This window comes from Oncorhynchus gorbuscha, linkage group LG12 (assembly GCF_021184085.1).
Source record: "Oncorhynchus gorbuscha isolate QuinsamMale2020 ecotype Even-year linkage group LG12, OgorEven_v1.0, whole genome shotgun sequence".
Taxonomy (NCBI): domain Eukaryota; kingdom Metazoa; phylum Chordata; class Actinopteri; order Salmoniformes; family Salmonidae; genus Oncorhynchus; species Oncorhynchus gorbuscha.
The window spans coordinates 46197884-46217306 of NC_060184.1; the positions used below are offsets into that span (position 1 = coordinate 46197884).

Genomic DNA, 19423 nt, shown 5'->3' on the forward strand with positions numbered 1-19423 from the left:
CACCCAAACGATAATATATGCATGCAATACTGGAAATTGCTTTGGATAAAAGCGTCTGCTAACTGGCATATAACACATTTTTATATCCAACAGGTTATGCTAATTAATCCAATGTGGTTTTACTAGAAAGTTAGTCCACATTATGCATGTAAATTCTATGATAACGTTTCAATGTCAGGGTTGGTGCATGTGTTATGATTTTAGAATGTTTTAATTTGAGATATTTATTCATCTGAGTTTGTTGTGGTACCTAAAGGATTTGTAGCTGAAGCTGGCATGTGTAATACCTCTAGCATGGCTCAGAGTTTGGGAGTGGTCGCTCTTCCTCCAAGGTCTTCTATGCATTTCTGTTCATCACCTCCAGAGGGCTCTCAATGCATTATAATCGAGATACCAGCACGTCTGTACTGATAACCGTCATCTCCCAATCTCCTCAGCAAGCTCCACTGTGCCCCACCCTTAATCTTGTGAGGGTTCAAAAAAGCCAAAAAATAAATAATACTGAATCTATGTTACTTACATGTGCAGTGTACTGTATGTACTTCTCATATAAAATGTCATACACAGTCTCTAAGAGATGCTGATATATAGGCCTATATTCTGCCAACTATAAAGTGTGATACAGTATGCTGTGTTGCGTCCATGACTCAAACACAGTCAAAAGGTCATTTGTGTAATGATGGTTTGGGGCCTGTGACATGTGACCTACGATATGCAGCCTGCGCCCCCCTTCATCGTCACCCACCCCTCACTAACTACCACCCCACAGGGTATGAGGCTGTGGGGAAGTTCTGCTCTCTGCCCCATTACACCCTATGTTATAGCTGTCTGCATGGAGAGGTCATAGAAAGAGAAATTGGTGTGCTCAGCTCAAGTGTTTGTAGTAACAAAAAGTATTTGGGTGCTGGGTTCAAAAGGCATATACTTGAACGAAGGAAAACCCAATGACTCACATCAACACCATCATCCCGGAAACCCTAGACCCTCTCCAATTCGCATACCGCCCCAACAGATCCACAGATGACGCAATCTCAATTGCACTCCACACTGCCCTTTCCCACCTGGACAAAAGGAACAAATATGTGAGAATGCTGTTCATTGACTACAGCTCAGCGTTCAACACCATAGTGCCCTCAAAGCTCAGCACTAAGCTAAGGACCCTGGGACCAAACACCTCCTTCTGCAACTGGATCCTGGACTTCCTGACGGGTCACCTCCAGGTAGTGAGGGTAGGTAACAACACATCCGCCACGCTGATGCTCAACACGGGCGCCTTTCAGGAGTGCGTGCTCAGTCCCCTCCTGTACTCCCTGTTCACCCACGACTGCGTGGCCAGGCACAACTCCAACACCATCATTAAGTTCGCTGACGACACAACAGTGGTAGGCCTGATCACCAACAACGATGAGACAGCATATAGGGAGGAGATCAGAGACCTGGTCATGTGGTGCCAGGATAACAACCTTTCCCTCAATGTGAGCAAGACTAAGGAGATGATCGTGGACTACAGGAAAAGGAGGACCGAATAGGCCCCCATTAATATCAACAGGGCTGTAGTGGAGTGTTTACACTGCTGCTACTCACTGTTCATTATCTACTTTACCCCTACTTAAATGTACAAATGACCTTGACTAACCTGTACCCCCGCACATTGACTCAGTACTTGTACCCCCTGTATATTGCCTCGTTATTGTTATTTTATTGTTTTTTATTTTATTTAGTAAATATATTCTTAACTCTATTTCTTGAACTGCGTTTTTGGTTAAGGGCTTGTAAGTAAGCATTTCATGTTAAGGTCTACCTACACCTTTTGTATTCAGCGCAGTGACAAATTATATTTGATTTGATTTTGATTTGAAACTCACTGAAAGTTCTAATGTATTTGTTTAGCAGCAGAAGTCAGAATAAACTGTCACGTTTCAGCAGCAGCCCTTTGTCAGAGTTTGGAGAACAATAGACATTCACCCGTATTTGTAGATGACTCCACTACTGCTTTGTTTTTGCACAATTATTATTTACATATATTATTTACATTCATTATTTCAAATACGTTATTTACATAAATGTTCTATTGTTTTCCATAAGGGCTTCAAAATACAAAGAATTGCGGGACTATTGTTTTACAGGAAGCAAACTAACAGAAGTTGTTCATCTGATGAGTGTTAAAATGTGAAAGTAGTAGGCTACGTTGATGCAAAATGGGAGATAAAACATGTGCATTTACTGCAGCAATGCTCATCATGGGGAGAATTGCATGCCAGCCTCATTTTGGGAAGTGCTCCCCCATTTTCTGCCTGTCGTATCGGGCCAGTGTCAGAGAGCAGCGAGCTCCGGTGGATCTGGTCCTGGTCGACTGGGCTAATGCCATGTGGCTTGTCACCCTGCGAATCTAGGTCAAGTTTAAAGCTGCCTTCCTCTTTGCTCTGCTCCCACCACTGCAGTACCCCCCCCCCCCCTCAAATACACCTCCACATATCATAGTCACATATTGTAGACACACAGTATACATCCTACATCCTTATCTAAATACTTTTTTTTTGCATTTCCATCAAATATACAGTGCATTTGGAAAGTATTCAAACCCTTTGACTTTTTCAATACTTTGTTACGTTTCCAGCCATATTCTAAAATGTATTAAATATTTTCTTCTTTTCTTATCGATCTATACACAATACTCCATAATGACCCCATTTTCTCACATTTATAAAAAACAAAAATACCTTATTTACATAAGTATTCAGACCTTTTGCTATGAGACTAAATTGAGCTCAGGTGCATCCTGTTTCCATTATTCATCCTCGAGATCCTTACCTGTGATAAATTCAATTGATTGGACATGATTTGGAGAGGCACACACATGTCTATATAATTTTCCACAGTTGACAGTGCATGTCACAGCAAAAACCAGCTTGGAGTTTGCCAAACGTCACCTAAAGACTCAGACCATCAGAAACCAGATTATCTCTCTGGTCTGATGAAATCAAGATTGCCTTTAATGCCAAGTGTCACGTCTGAGGAAACCTGGCACCATCCCTACGGTGACGCATGGTGGTGGTGGCAGCATCATGCTGTGTGGATGTTTTTCAGCGGCAGGGACTGGGAGACTAGTCAGGATCAAGGGAAAGATGAACAGAACAAAGTACAGAGAGATCCTTGATGAAAACCCGCTTCAGAGTGATCAGGACATCAGACTGGGGTGAAGGTTTAACTTCCAACAGGACAACAACCCTAAGCACACAGTCAAGACAACGCAGGAGGGGCTTCGGGACAAGTCTCTGAATGTCCTTGAGTGGCCCAGCCAGAGGCTGGACTTGAACCTGAGAGACCATCTCTGGAGAGACCTGAAAATAGCTGTGCCTCGAAGCTCCCCATCCAACCTTTACAAGAGCTTGAGAGGATCTGCAGTGAAGAATGGGAGAAACTCCTCAAATACAGCTGTGCCAAGCTTGTAGTGTCACACCCAAGAAGACTCAAGGCTGTAATTGCTGCCAAAGGTGCCTCAACAAAGTACTGAGTAAAGGATCTAAGTACTTTTGTAAATGTGGTGTTTCAGTTTTGTACTTTTAATAAATTAGCATAAATGTATTAAAAAAACAACCTGTTTTTGCTTTGTCATTATGGAGTTTTGTCTGTAGGTTGAAGAGGAAAAAAACGGGGATGGCTGGTCATCACTGCCGTAGTAAGAGTGGATCCTCACGCTGCTGCAGAGAGAGAGAATAGTGTAGTAGTGGGATGTCAGTACTATAATCCCCTGCAGCAATGAGCTGTTTTTTTTATAGGACATCGCAGCCGACGCGGAGCCTCAAGTCCAGCAGTGTTCTGGGGCGTTTCCTTGGAGGGGGTACGGAGGTGTGTGACTCCAGGAATGCCATCCTGGGGGGGGGGTCACCATGTTCAATGGGGGTGGCACTGAATATTAGGATCTTCAGGGCTGACACCGAGATCTCCTCACTCATGTTGTTATTGTTATTCCTCCACTGTTTCATTCTCCTAGGCTGTGCAAGTCCGCTCTCAAATAAAAAAGTATATATTTTTTTATACAGGAATATTGTCAGTATAAATATTTGAGTTGTCATTTAGTTTTTATTTTATTTCAGAACATGACAGCAATTTGGCAAAAACCAAGTTGCATTTTGCTCAGGGAAATTATTCACTTAGTGCTGGAAGCTGGAAAAAACATTCCTTCACTGCCTGTTCACCAGATCCCCCTCGCTCCCCTCCTAATCCGCAGTTTTTTGGCGCAGGACCTCATCTGTATTAATATATTCATGTGCTTTGAAGTCTTACCACCACCGTACCATCTCTCTCCAAGCTCGCCTCTGATAGGCTGGTTGCTTGTTTTCAATGGCACCAGCTTTTGAGTCCATGGATACAGCACATGGTGGGGCAGTGTGGCTTAGCCAATTGGAGAGCGTTGTTTGGCTCGCGGTTGTAAAGCAGGGCACCCTGGCCCTAGACGAACCCCCCCCCCCCCTCCTCTCTGTGAGCACACGATCGCCCAGTGGGGGGGTCCAATCCAAAAACAACCACACCCTGTCCGCTGGCCCGGGACTCCCACTGACATATCAGAACCTCCAATACCAATGAATGGGCGCAAAACCACCCCCTTCCTGTCTCTTTCTTGCATTCCTCTCCTCTCAGCACTGCACTGAATGTTCTACACCTCTTCATCTCACATGATTTAGAGCAATAGATCATTACCACAAACCATTTACCAACAGCGACGAGACAGCCTACCGAGAGGAGGTGAGGGCACTCGGAGTGTGGTGTCAGGAAAACAACCTCTCACTCAACATCAACAAAACAAAAGAGATAATCGTGGACTTCAGGAAACAGCAGAGGGAGCACCCGCCTGTCCACATCATCAGGACAGCAGTGGAGAAGGTGGACAATTAAAAAAAAAAGTTCCTTGGCATACACTTCACGGACAAACTGAAATGGTCCACCTACACAGACAGTGTGGTGAAGAAGGCGCAATAGTATAGTGCCTCTTCAACCTCGGGAGGCTGAAGAAATTGGGCTTGTCACCTAAAACCCTCACAAACTTCAACAGATGCGCAATTGAGAGAATCCTGTCGGGCTGTATGACTGCCAGGTACGGCAACTGCACAGCCCACAACTGCAAGGCTCGCCAGAGGGTGGTGCGGTCTGCACAGCGCATTACCGGGGACAAACTACCTGCCCTCAAGGACACCTACAGCACCCGATGTCGCAGGAAGGCCAAAAAGATTATCAAGGACAACAACCACCCGAGCCGCTGCCTGTTCACCCTGCTACCATCCAGAAGGCGAGGTCAGTACAGGTGCATCAAAGCTGGGACCGAGAGACTGAAAAACAGCTTCTATCTCAAGGCCATCAGACTGTTAAACAGCCATCACTAACACAGAGGCCTACATACAGACTTGAAATCATTGGCCACTTTAATAAATGGATCACTAGTCACTACTAATGTTTACATGTCTACTCATCTCATCTGTATATACTGCATTCTATTACCATCTACTGCATTTTGCCAATGTCGTTCGGTCATCGCTCATCCATACATTTATATGTACATATTCTTATTCCATCCCTTTACCTTAATTTGTGTGTATTAAGTAGTAGTTGTGGAATTGTTAGATTCCTTGTTAGATATTTCTGCACTGTCAGACTAGAAGCACAAGCATTTCGCTACACTCACATTAACATCTGCTAACCATGTGTATGTGACCAATAAAATTTGATTTGATTTGAAAACCATTTCCCATTTGTCACTGGCACATACACTTTGGCTCAAAATAGAAACATTTGCAATATACAAGAAAAAGTTTGATATAGCTTTTTTTTAGTTATCATTAATGGGTTTAGCTTTTAATTTGGTTTGAATGAGAACCTGGGGGACTGTAATTCAACCATTCACCAAAATTATTTCTGCTGGCGCGGCAAAAAGCAAAAGAAAGAAAGCCTGTCCTCATTTCATCTCTCATTAGGTTTTCCATAAGCTGGAGGATCTTCTCTTGGACTTTGAAATGCGGAGCTGAAGCTACCGCAAATCCCCGTCCTTAAAATGACCTCAATGTAGACTGAGCGAGAGCGAAGGAGCTGTGTTTAACTCTCTGAGCCTGGTAGTGGCACCATGCCTCATACTACTCAGCTCAGTCACTCAGCCTCTCTGAGAGGGGGCAGTAGAGGACTAGGGGAGAGGCATTGGGAAGGCCTAGTCATTCAACAACATGGTGATGTGACTTCACCCCTTCCCCTCCTTCTGGGGATAATCAACGAGGTGATTCCTCCCTTCCCCTCAACAGTACCGAGCCGCTCCAGGAAGACTCTCGTTGCTCCTGACGACCAGGTGTTTTCTCTCTCCGAGGCTGACGTGGGGAAACTCTCTAAAGAGTGAATACCAGCTGATATCTTCAAACGGTCTCTGTAGTCCCCACCTGCTTTAAGGAGACCGCCATCGTCCCGGTGCCCAAGAAAAACAAGGGGACATGCCCAAATGACTATCGCCCCGTCGCACTCACCTCGGTCATCATGAAATTATTTGAGAGGCTGGTCATGGCCCACACTGGACCCACTCCAATTAGCCGACCGCTTCAACAGATCCACGGAAGATGCCATTTCCATCGCTATTCACATGGCCGTAACACATTTGGACAAGAAGAACACCTACGTGAGAATGCTGTTCATTAACTGCAGTTCAGCATTGAGGTACATGAGGTCTGATACCAACAGGCTCAGAGACCATTTCTATCTCCAAGCAATCAGATTGCTGAACACTTAAACTGTACTGACCACCTGCTCTGATTCTCCTCACCTTAGCACACATCACAACCGCTGCTACCAGATTCTTATTGTACTGCTCAAGTTATACATTATACAAGTTATACATACAATTATTTCCCACTTGTCACTGAGCTTCACTCTGTCACTAAGCTTTACCTAGACTTTAACCTTAATCAGCTTACTCGAGTTTACCAGCACTCACTCAGCCACTGAGTTTGTTTTAACCTGCCACCAGTAATCAGAGTATTCACCCTGTCACCAAGGTTGAATCTCTCAGCCTTCTCCACCTTGTCATAAGGTGTCGCCAGTCTAGCTCAGTGTCACGACTAGCCAGCAACAGCACTTAAATGCCCAAGAAAATGTACCTTCAGGGACAACGTTTTTCTCATCTCATCTTCACTCTACCCCTGATCCAATGCCATTTGAACTTTCTCTCAGTACAGTACAAACCCAACAGGCCTCTGTGCTTTCTAGTTGTCGAGAGAAGGTGTTGTCTTGCCAGGCTGTCACTCCTGATTTACATAACACACAACTCCAGACAGGGAGTCAGAAGGACCTATATGCCACTCGCTGCCTGGCGTGTGGCTCTCTGCTGATCATAGATCAGCACTCCTGCACTGAGATGCTTTCTAAATATCGCCAATAGACTACAGTCATAAAAGGAGCAGACCAAATACCTTAGGGGCAATCATAGACTTCTTTTAGCTCCTGAGTCTGGGCAGTGTGAATGCTTCAGTTTGTCCGATTCTGCAGAACTGTACATGCTTGTCTGGTCCATATTTTCCATATTTATTATATTTCCTCAACATGGCCTTCTAGGGAATGACTCAGTGCTGTGACAGACAGTCTAAGTGCACCTCGGGACTGGAAAGTTTTGTGTTGTACAGTAGCGCATACAGAATGTGTGTTCCTGTACCATACTCTAATTCTGCCCTAAATATGAGTCATTGGCTAGGAATTAACTGTATTAGGAACATCCATAAGGTGTGTGCACACACACAACATGGGAGCCTCTTACCCGACAGTGTGTACAGCAGGGGTTCCCTCTCCCAGAACTCTACAACAGTGGTTTCCCTCTGCTCGGTTTGGGGGTTGGTTTTAACTGTGGTTTTTCCAGGAACTGGGTGAATCTGTGTGCCTCATATTGACACTAGTGAGAGGGGCTGGGGAAGGATAGTGGGCTTAGTTCTCACACTACTCCTTCTGAGGTGAGATTATCTCCCCTCCCCACACACCCCTCTGCTTCTCAGAATCAACTGCCTCGCTTCCAGGAAATCTGACTGGTTGCAAAACAACCAGAGATTGAAATTCCGTTTTTTTTGTTCACTTGGCATTCACAAACAGAACAATATATTACATTTTTTTTATTTTACCAGGTTAGTTGACTGAGAACACATACACATTTACTGCAACGTCCTGGGGAATAACTACAGGAGAGAGGAGGGGGGGATGAATGAGCCAATTGCAAGCTGACCAAGAACACTAAGGTAACCTTCCTAAATGACGACCGACCCGTTGCACTCACGTCTGTAGCCATGAAGTGCTTTGAAAGGCTGGTCATGGCTCACATCAACACCATTATCCCAGAAACCCTAGACCCACTCCAATTTGCATACCGCACCAACAGATCCACAGATGATGCAATCTCTATTGTACTCCACACCGCCCTTTCACACCTGGACAAAAGGAACACCTATGTGAGAATGCTGTTCATTGACCACAGCTCAGCGTTCAACACCATAGTGCCCTCAAAGCTCATCACTAAGCTAAGGACCCTGGGACTAAACACCTCCCTCTGCAACTGGTTCCTGGACTTCCTGACGAGCCGCTCCTAGGTGGTAAGGGTAGGTAACAACACATCCGCCACGCTGATGCTCAACACGGGGGCCCTTCAGGGGTGCATGCTCAGTCCCCTCCTGTACTCCCTGTTCACTCATGACTGCCAGGCACGACTCCAACACCATCATTAAGTTTGCTAATGACACAACAGTGGTAGGCCTGATCATCGACAACGATGAAACGGCCTATAGGGAGGAGGTCAGAGACCTGACCGTGTGGTGCCAGGACAGCAGCCTCTCCCTCAATGTGATCAAGACAAATGAGATGATTGTGGACTACAGGAAAAGGAGGACCGAGCACGTCCCCATTCTCATCAACGGGGCTGTAGTGGAGCAGGTTGAGAGCTTCAAGTTCCTTGGCATCCACATCACCAACAAGCTAACATGGTCCAAGCACACCAATACAGTCGAAGAGGGCACGACAAAACCTCCTCAGGATACTGAAAGGATTTGGAATGGGTCCTCAGATCCTCAAAAGGTTTTACAGCTGCACCATCGAGAGCATCCTGACGGGTTGCATCACTGCCTGGTATGGCAACTGCTTCCTGGGCCAAGCTTCCTGCCATCCAGGACCTCTATACCAGGCGGTGTCTGAGGATAATATATAATAATAATAATACAATAATAATATAATAATAAATATATGCCATTTAGCAGACGCTTTTATCCAAAGCGACTTACAGTCATGTGTGCATACATTCTACGTATGGGTGGTCCCGGGGATCGAACCCACTACCCTGGCGTTACAAGCGCCATGCTCTACCAACTGAGCTTCAAATACTCCAGCCACACTAGTCATAGACTGTTCTCTCTGCTACCACACGGCAAGCGGTACCGGAGCAGCTTCTAAACAGCTTCTACCCCAAAGCCATAAGACTCCTGAACAGCTGATCAAATGGCTACCCAGACTATTTGCATTGCCCCCCCCCCCCCCACGCTGCTGATTCTCTGTTACTATCTATGCATAGTCACTTTAATAACTCTACCTACATGTAAATATTACCTAGACACCGGTGCCCCCGCACATTGACTCTATACCGGTACCCCCTGTATATTGCCCCGCTATTGTTATTTACTGCTGCTCTTTAATTATTTTCTTAAAACTGCATTGTTGGTTAAGGGCTTGTAAGTAAGCATTTCACTGTAAGGTCTATTGTATTTGGCGCATGTGACAAATACAATTTGATTAGGTGACCGTGAGAGGGCCAGATTTGGAATTTAGCTAGGACCCCAGGGTTAACACCCATACTCTTACACTAAGTGCCATGGGGTCTTTAGTAACCACAGAGAGTCAGGACACCTGTTTAACATCCCATCCGAAAGACTGCACGCTACATAGGGCAATGTCCCCAATCACTGCCCTGGAGCATTGGGATATTTTTTTTTTATAACCAGAGAAAAGAGTGCCTCCTACTGGCCCTCCAACACCACTTCCAGCAGCATATGATCTCCCATCTAGAGACCGACCAGGACCAAACCTGCTTAGCTTCAGAAGCAAGCCAGCAGTGGGATATGCTGCTGGCATACCACAATGGCTCACTTTTGCGCTGGGAATCAGATCATGATCATCAGATCGAGTCATTTGCTATAGTGAGGACAGTCATTGGTCAGGATCTGAACTCTGAACCCTGTTAGGTTCACATCTGAATTTATCCATGTGCATGTACAGGGTATGTGTGACAGAACAAAAAAACTAATTTAACAGACCAGTTTGCATATAACGGCTGTTAGTAAACACTAGATGTAAATGCGTATCTGCAGGGAATTGAGTAAAGCGGAGAAGTCACACTCAGTTGGACTTGGTTTCCGAGGCAGAATGATTCCTGTAAAATGTCCTCTATTTTAGGAGAGGTGGGCTTTTTTGGGGACATCTGGTGGGCCAGCGCTCGGTACAGGAAAACCACACAGTGTCTCAGAGGGCCCATCGGGGCACATAGGAGGAACCAGGGCTGCCAGCCCCCTCAATACCACAACACTTGCTACTTCCCACTACTAACAAACCCATATATTTTGTGTACTTGCCTCCACTCATGTTAAACCATATTGTTGTGTTTTCTCGTTTTGTCTCAACAGGTATCGTAACATGGGGAACCTGCTAAAAGTCCTGACTTGCACAGATCTGGAACAGGAGCCCAATTTCTTCCTCGATTTTGAAAGTATGTTTTTGCGGGGGAGGGCTTATTTATTACAATCCCTATCTACACACATGAACTTCCAATCATACTTATTTTAGCCCTCCCCCTTCTTACCTCTCCTCACCCACAGAGGCTACAGAACCTAATCTCTTTCCCATTTGCATCATCAGCTCTTCTCTTAGCTATGCTGTTATGGTAGGATTGGATGTTCCGAACATGATATTACATTAGAAACTACCTTCCACAACACTGAATTTCAGCATTGCAATAACAATGAGGATTTAGCCTAGCCTACTCACCTAGAACCTCTTCACTTATATCTGTAAACTCCCTACCAGACATAGAAATACCCACTTGATTGTCTTCCTGTGTCCACTAGATGCCCAGCCCACAGACGCAGAACGAGAAGTGTGGGAGAAGGTGGACCTGGTGCTGAAGGATGCTAGGGGAATCCTGGACGAACTGCAAGCATACAAGGGAGCGGGTCAAGAGATCAGAGAGGCAAAATACTAAAAGCATCACCAAATCTTCATTCATACAAGGGAGCGGGCCAATGAGTCTCAGAGTAGGAATGCTGATCTAGGATCAGATCCTACCCATGTCCATGTAATTGTTGTCATTGTGATCTAAAAGGCCAAACTGATCCTAAATCGGCAGTCCTACTCTGAGACGCTACTAACTAGATCAACTACTAACTCAGGATTAACTAACTTCAGACTTTATTCAACATTTTGTCTTTCCTGTCCCCCAGGCAATCCAGAACCCCACCGACGAGGAGTTACAGAAGGCAGCATGGGTAGCCGTGGTCCCCCTAGTGGGGAAACTCAAGAAGTTCTACCAGTTCTCCCAGAGATTAGGTACGTACCTGGGGCCTGATTTTAGGATTAGTTTCTCCTTATAAGATCACAATTAATAAAGATGACATGGACAGGGCGACCTGATCCTAGATCAGCACTCCTAGACGCTTGATGCATACAGCCCCTGTTCTGAGCCTCAGGTTAGATATGTAGCCCTACAGAAAAACACCCACACCTGCTTGAGACTAGTGACGTGTCCTTCAGAGCTTTGTGTAAAAGGTCAGATACACGCCTGCTCTAGAGGTTCACTAGCTACAGCTTCTCTAGTGGTTATATGTAAGATACACACACTCCTCTCATGACCTTAACCGCCTGTATGCGCAATCACATCAGCGATATCAGCTGCTGAACTGCAGAAATTAACATGCATAACCACACACACACAAACATGCACAGTGCACACACTCCTAGCCATCTTCAATGGGATGCTTGCTTGCGTTGCTAGATGTGATACCCACCCCCTCCCAGAGCTGAGAACTCCTCATTACCATGGAAAGGAATGTAAGATGGCGCCTGAGAAGAAGGCTTCCGTTTTTACGAGCCCCCAGCCGATTGTGGTTTTTTGTTTGTTTATTTGCATTGTTTGTAACTTGTTTTTTAAACTTATTTTGTACATAATGTTGCCGCTACCGTCTCTTATGTTCGATAATAACTTCTTAACACACAGGACCGTGATTACTCACTACGGACTAGCAGAATCCTTTCTTTCATGACTCTGATGAGCTCAATGCGAAGGATATACTGCTTCCTCGGGAACAGGCCCCAATCCCCGTGATCTGCGTGAAGAGAAGGTGGAGAAAGAGGGGCCGAAGGTCAGGCTGCCTTCTGAGAATTAGTAGGCGATCGAATAAACCCCCATTTCCCTCCATTCGTTTGCTAGCAAACGTGCAATCTTTGGAGAATAAAATCGACGAGTTACATGGAAGATTAAACTACCAACTGGACATTAAAAACTGTAACATCTTATGCTTCACGAAGTCGTGGCTGAACGACGACAATATCAACATACAGCTGGCTGGTTATACGATGTACTGGCAGGATAGAACAGCGGCGTATGGTAAGACGAGGGGCGGCGGTCTATGTATTTTGCTCGCCTGAGGTAGAGTATCTCATGATAAGCTGTAGACCACACTACCTACCGACAGAGTTTATCTGTATTCTTTGTAGCTGTTTACATACGACCATAGTCAGAGGCTGGCACTAAGAAAAGCATTGAATGAGCTGTATTCCAACATAAGTAAACCCAGAGGCGGCGCTACTAGTAGCCGGGGACTTTAATGCAGGGAAACTTACAGTGGGACAAAAAAGTATTTAGTCAGCCACCAATTGTGCAAGTTCTCCCACTTAAAAAGAGAGAGGCCTATCATTTTCATCGTAGGTACACTTCAACTATGACAGACAAAATGAGAAAAAAAATCTAGAAAATCACATTGTAGGATTTTTAAAGAATTTATTTGCAAATTATGGTGGACAATAAGTATTTGGTCAATAACAAAAGTTTATCTCAATACTTTGTTATATACCCTTTGTTGGCAATGGTCACCTACAAACAAGCACAATTTCTGGCTCTCACAGACCTGTAACTTCTTCTTTAAGAGGCTCCTCTGTCCTCCACTAATTACCTGTATTAATGGCACCTGTTTGAATGTGTTATCAGTATAAAAGACTGATAAATGTGCAACCAGAAGAAAAAGAACTCTTGACCACCTTTACTCCACACACAGAGACGCATACAAAGCTCTCCCTCGCCCTCCATTTGGCAAAAGTTAAAGCAGGAAGCACCAGTGACTAGATCAATAAAGAAGTGGTCACAGGAAGCAGATGCTAAGCTACAGGACTGTTTTGCTAGCACAGACTGGAATATGTTCCCGGGATTCCTCCGATGGCATTGAGGAGTACACCACATCAGTCATATGCTTCATCAATAAGTGCATCGATGACATCGTCCCCACAGAGACCGTACGTACATACCCCAACCAGAAGCCATGGATTACAGGCAGCATCCGCACTGAGCTAAAGGCTAGGGCTTCTAAGAAATCCCTCTATGCCCTCCGACGAACCATCAAACAGGCAAAGCATCAATACAGGACTAAGATCGAATCGTACTACATCGGCTCTGACGCTCGTTGGATGTGGCAGGGGTTTGCAAACCTTTACAGACTACAAAGGGAAGCACAGCCGAGAGCTTCCCTGTGACACGAGCCAACATCTCCCTGTCTGAGTCTGTGTAATGCCAACATTGAAGCAGACCACCATAGTCCCTGTGCCCAAGAGCATTAAAGTAACCTGCCTAAATGACTACTGACGCGTAGCACTCACATCTGTAGCCATGAAATGTTTTGAATGGCTCACATCAACACCATCATCCCAGAAACCCTAGGCCCACACCAATTTGCATACCACCCCAAAAGATCCACAGATGATAGAATCTCTATTGCACTCCACACTGCCCTTTCCCACAAAAGGAACACCTATGTGAGATTGCTATTCATTGACTACAGCTCAGCGTTCAACACAATAGTGCCCTCAATGCTCATGAATAAGCTAAAGACCCTGGGACTGAACACCTCCCTTTGCAACTGAATCCTGGACTTCCTGACGGGCTGCCCCAGGTGGTATGAAAAGGTAAAACATCCGCCACGCTGATCCTCAACCCGGGTGCCCCTCAGGGGTGCGTGCTCAGTCTTCTCCTGTACTCCCTGTTCACTCATGACTGTACGGCCTGGCACACCATCATTCAATTTGATAATGACACAACAGTGGTAGGCTTGATCATCAACAACAATGAGACAGCCTATAGGGAGGAGGTTAGAGACCTGGCCATTTGGTGCCAGGACAATAACCTCTCTCAACGTGATCAAGACAAAGGAGATGATTGTGGACTACATTAAAAGGAGGACTGAGCACACCCCCATTCTCATCGACAGGGCTGCAGTGGAGTAGGTTGAGAGCTTCAAGTTCCTTGCTGTCCACATCACCAACAAACTAACATGGTCCAAGCTCACCAAGACAGTTGTGAAGAGGGCACGACAAAATCTATTCCACCTCAGGAGACTGAAAAGATTTGGCATGGGTCCTCAGACGGAAAGGCACTACAGAGGGTAGTGCGAATGGCCCAGTATATGACTGGGGCCAAGCTTCCTGCCATCCAGGACCTCTATACCAGGCGGTGTCAGAGGAAGGCCAGAAAAATTGTCAGACTCCAGCTACCCTAGTCGTAGACTGTTCTCTCTGCTACCGCACGGCAAGCGATACCAGAGCGCCAAGTCTAGGTTCAAGAGGCTTCTTATCAGCTTCTACCCCCAAGCCATAAGACTCCTGAACAACTAGTCAAAAGGCTACCCAGACTATTTGCAGCCCCCCCACCACCACCTCTTTACACCACTCCAACTCTCTGTTATCGCATGGTCACTTTCATAACTCTACCTACATGTACATACTACCTCAATTTACCAGTGCCCCAATGCATTGACTCTGTATTGGTACCCCTCCTGTACATAATCTCGCTATTGTTATTTTACTGCTGCCCTTTAATTACTTGTTACTTATATCTCTTATTCTTATCCCCCAAAAATTTGAACAGCATTGTTGGTTAGGGGCTCGTAAGTAAGCATTTCACTGTAAGGTCTACACGGCGCATATTCGGCGCATGTGACTAATACAATTTGATTTGAGAGAGTGAGAGAGAGAGGGGATGCTAGCCTAGCCTAGTGCTGTCTGCTTACCAGTGACCAGCAGTCTGTCCATTGCTGCTTCGCTGACCTTAACCCCTTAATCACAGTGGTGACTAGCTGTGACTGCAGTCAGTTAATGAACACAGTGGGCAACAGCCCACTAAAGCCATGTTGTGTGTATCTGTGTGTGTTATATAATGAAGTAGGTCGTCTCCCCACATATCCGTCCGTCCGCCCCACTGCTCTGACTCCGGGGGCCACCTTTGCCTCAGCTGCCTCCTGCCTGACATAAGAGATGCTCGCCGACCTTTTCCGCAGGCCGGCTCGGCTGCAGACAGACAGAGAGGATGGCTGCTGGCTGAGAGATGGCTTTATCAGACCTCTCTGTGTTATTACCCCCCCCCCAGAAATGTATGTTCCGAACATTAGAAACTACCTTCCACAATATTGTAACTGTGTCACTCATCATTCAGGTTTAAGCACTTTAAATAGTGCACGATGTAGCATAATTACTCAATAAATGTTAAGCTTCCACCAATAGAAGTGTCCAGGACAGGAGTCCTTTGACGGCAGGGTTGGAGTGAATACCTGCCAACCCTCTGACCCTGCCACCCATCCCCTCCTCTCCCAATGTGAACAGAGCTGAGCAGTGCCTGCCTAGTCTACGTGCCCACATTCCGCTCGCCTGCTCTGCCGTGACCTGAAGGGATCAGACGCGCCCCCCCCCCATCCTCCAGACTCCAGACATGGTAGAGTGCCTCGATTCAAGTCCTAATAAAAGCAGCCCCATCTCAACTTCTGTTGCATCACTAAGGCCATTTTTAACCAGACCTCTCCTCCTCACTGCAGCAGCAATGCACTGTCCCAAGCAGATGGGGGGTCATTACAGAATAGCCAACATGCTCAATTTACTGGACTGCACTGCCAGCTCGCAGTCCGCCTCTGCAAAACCCTCTGTCTGCGGATCTCTGTGTGTCTGCGGATCTCTGTGTGTCTGCGGATCTCTGTGTGTCTGCGGATCTCTGTGTGTCTGCGGATCTCTGTGTGTCTGCGGATCTCTGTGTGTCTGCGGATCTCTGTGTGTCTGCGGATCTCTGTGTGTCTGCGGATCTCTGTGTGTCTGCGGATCTCTGTGTGTCTGCGGATCTCTGTGTGTCTGCGGATCTCTGTGTGTCTGCGGATCTCTGTGTGTCTGCGGATCTCTGTGTGTCTGCGGATCTCTGTGTGTCTGCGGATCTCTGTGTGTCTGCGGATCTCCGTGTGTCTGCGGATCTCCGTGTGTCTGCGGATCTCCGTGTGTCTGCGGATCTCCGTGTGTCTGCGGATCTCCGTGTGTCTGCGGATCTCCGTGTGTCTGCGGATCTCAGTGTGTCTGCGGATCTCCGTGTGTCTGCGGATCTCTGTGTGTCTGCGGATCTCCGTGTGTCTGCGGATCTCCGTGTGTCTGCGGATCTCCGTGTGTCTGCGGATCTCCGTGTGTCTGCGGATCTCCGTGTGTCTATCTTAAGAGAGAATAATTTTGTCTGGTTTATAGCGGTGCGTATTATGTCCTTGTGCTCTACTGTAAGTGGTAAGAGTTGTAAATGGATCAGAGTCACGATTATGTACAGCCAGGTGGAAGGTGGTGTTATTGTGCAACCAGATTACACTGTGTGTGTGTTTGGCTCATCCGGGTTATGTCATTATATTAAATCTGGTTGTCTTAGTGAGTCTAGACTGTGAAGGCTTCTCCACTTTCTGACTGCAGCTACATTTTCCCTCATGGACGGTTTTGCCATTGTTTATTTATGGTGAGCATCTTGGTGCTTTTGTTGGCTATCTTGAGACATGGAAAAGCATTTGGGTGTCTACTGCGTTATGTCACTCTCCTCATTTACAGAAAGGCAATGTTGGGAAATGCACAGCTGGCCAGGATACTAGTGGGGGAGTGATTTTATATTTTCCATTACCTAGCTTGTTACTACAGAACTGTGTAGTTTACCCCATTAAAGTCATGTAAAGTCTTCATATTTACTTACTGTCAAAACAATGGCAGGAAGCCTGGATGAATGGAGCACCTCCCACGTCTATCATTACAATGAGATAATTAGACTCATGTCTCATCTCCATCTGATTAGGTGATCTTTCCATCCCCTTCCACCCCAACCCCTAGAGACAGCCCTTCCCTTAGTCACTTAATGTTTACATGTCTGACATTACTCATCTCATATGTATATACTGTATTCTATACTATTCTACTGTGTCTTAGTCCATACCGCTCTGACATCGCTGGTCCATATGTACAGTTGAAGTCGGAAGTTTACATACACCTTAGCCAAATACATTTAAACTCAGTTTTTCACAATTCCTGACATTTAATCCTAGTAAAAATCCCCTGTCTTAGGTCAGTTAGGATCACCACTTTTTATTTTAAGAATGTGAAATGTCAGAATAATAGTAGAGTGATTTATTTCAGGTTTTTATTTCTTTCATCACATTCCCAGTTGGTCAGAAGTTTACATACACTCAATTAGTATTTGGTAGCATTGTGACCAAGCTTTAACTTCCTGACTGATGTCTTGAGATGTTGCTTCAATATATCCACATAATGTTCCTGCCTCATGATGCCATCTATTTTGTGAAGTGCACCAGTCCCTCCTGCAGCAAAGCACCCCCACAACATGATGCTGCCACCCCTGTGCTTCACAGTTGGATGGTGTTCTTCAGCTTTGCAAGCCTCTCCTTTTTCCTCCAAACATAACAATGGTCATTATGGTCAAATAGTTTTATTTTTGTTTCATCAGACCAGAGGACATTTCTCCAAAAAGTACGATCTATGTCCCCATGTGCAGTTGCAATCCGTAGTCTGTCTTTTTATGGTGGTTTTGGAGCAGTGGCTTCTTCCTTGCTGAGCGGCTTTTCAGGTTGTGTCGATTATAGGACTTGTTTTACTTTGTATATAGATACTTTTGTACCTGTTTCCTCCAGCATCTTCACAAGGTCTTTTGCTGTTCAACTGTATACAGTCGTGTTCAAAAATTTTGAGAATGACACACATTAATTTCCACAAAGTTTGCTGCTTCAGTGTCTTTAGATATTTTTGTCACATGTTACTATGGAATACTGACGTATAATTACAAGCATTTCATAAGTGTCAAAAGGCTTTTATTGACAATTACATGAAGTTGATGCAAGGAGTCAATATTTGCAGTGTTGACCCTTCTTTTTCAAGACCTCTGCAATCCGTCCTGGCATGCTGTCAATTAACTTCTGGGCCACATCTTGACTGATGGCAGCCCATTCTTCCATAATCAATGCTTGGAGTTTGTCAGAATTTCTTGAGGATTGACCACAGGTTGGGAGGTCTGGGGAGTTTCCTGCCCCAAAATATTGATGTTTAGTCATTAAAACACATTTTTCTACCACTCCACACATTTCTTGTTAACAAACTATAGTTTTTGCAAGTCGGTTAGAACATCTACTTTGTGCATGACACAAGTAATTTTTCCAACAATTGTTTACAGACAGATTATTTAACTTATAATTCACTGTATCACAATTCCAGTGGGTAAGCAGTTTACATCCACTAAGTTGCCTGTGCCTTTACCAATACAATTTGATTTGATTTGTGTTACAGAGGCGGCGCTGCACAGCCTGCTGGGAGCCCTGACCAGCGAGACATATGACAACCCCACGCAGAACCTGGAGCGCGAGCAGGCTCTGGCCAAGCAGTTCGCCGAGATCCTGCACTTCACACTGCGCTTCGACGAGCTCAAAGTACGTCCCATGACATCTCTGTCCGCCATTTACTCAATTTAGCCCAGAGTCTCCACATTTCCCTCATTTCATCCATCCCTTGTTGTTATCCTAAGCTATTGGCATGGTTAAGTTGTTATTATGTACACAGTGTACATATTCCTTCTGATAACGTGCGAGCTAACTCTCGCTGGCATAATGAGGTGTTAATACCCTGTTATTTAGGTGTTAGTGCTGTACACCATGAAGCCTCAGCCAATGAACAGATGATACAACTTGGATCCTGTTTAGGGAGGACTTGGTTTATAATACTGTAGTCTACACCAGTGGTAACTTTTTCAGACCCATTTTTTCAGACAATTTCTGGGGCTGCAATTGATTTTGCAATAATTTCTTGTGGCCCCACCCTACCCCATCTA

The 19423-nt window shown here is 45.5% G+C and overlaps 1 protein-coding gene across 2 annotated transcripts in view; it reads left to right on the forward strand.

The window, feature by feature from the left end:
* LOC123991070 (CYFIP-related Rac1 interactor B-like) overlaps window positions 1-19423 on the forward strand; it is a 59017-nt gene that overhangs the window by 27368 nt on the left and 12226 nt on the right. For both annotated transcript variants that reach the window (XM_046292247.1, XM_046292246.1), the window contains exons 3-6: window positions 10677-10759; window positions 11118-11239; window positions 11490-11595; window positions 18886-19025. In XM_046292247.1, coding sequence (XP_046148203.1) covers window positions 10687-10759; window positions 11118-11239; window positions 11490-11595; window positions 18886-19025 — 441 coding nt within the window. In that variant the 5' untranslated portion in view covers window positions 10677-10686. The remainder of the gene's footprint in view (window positions 1-10676; window positions 10760-11117; window positions 11240-11489; window positions 11596-18885; window positions 19026-19423) is intronic.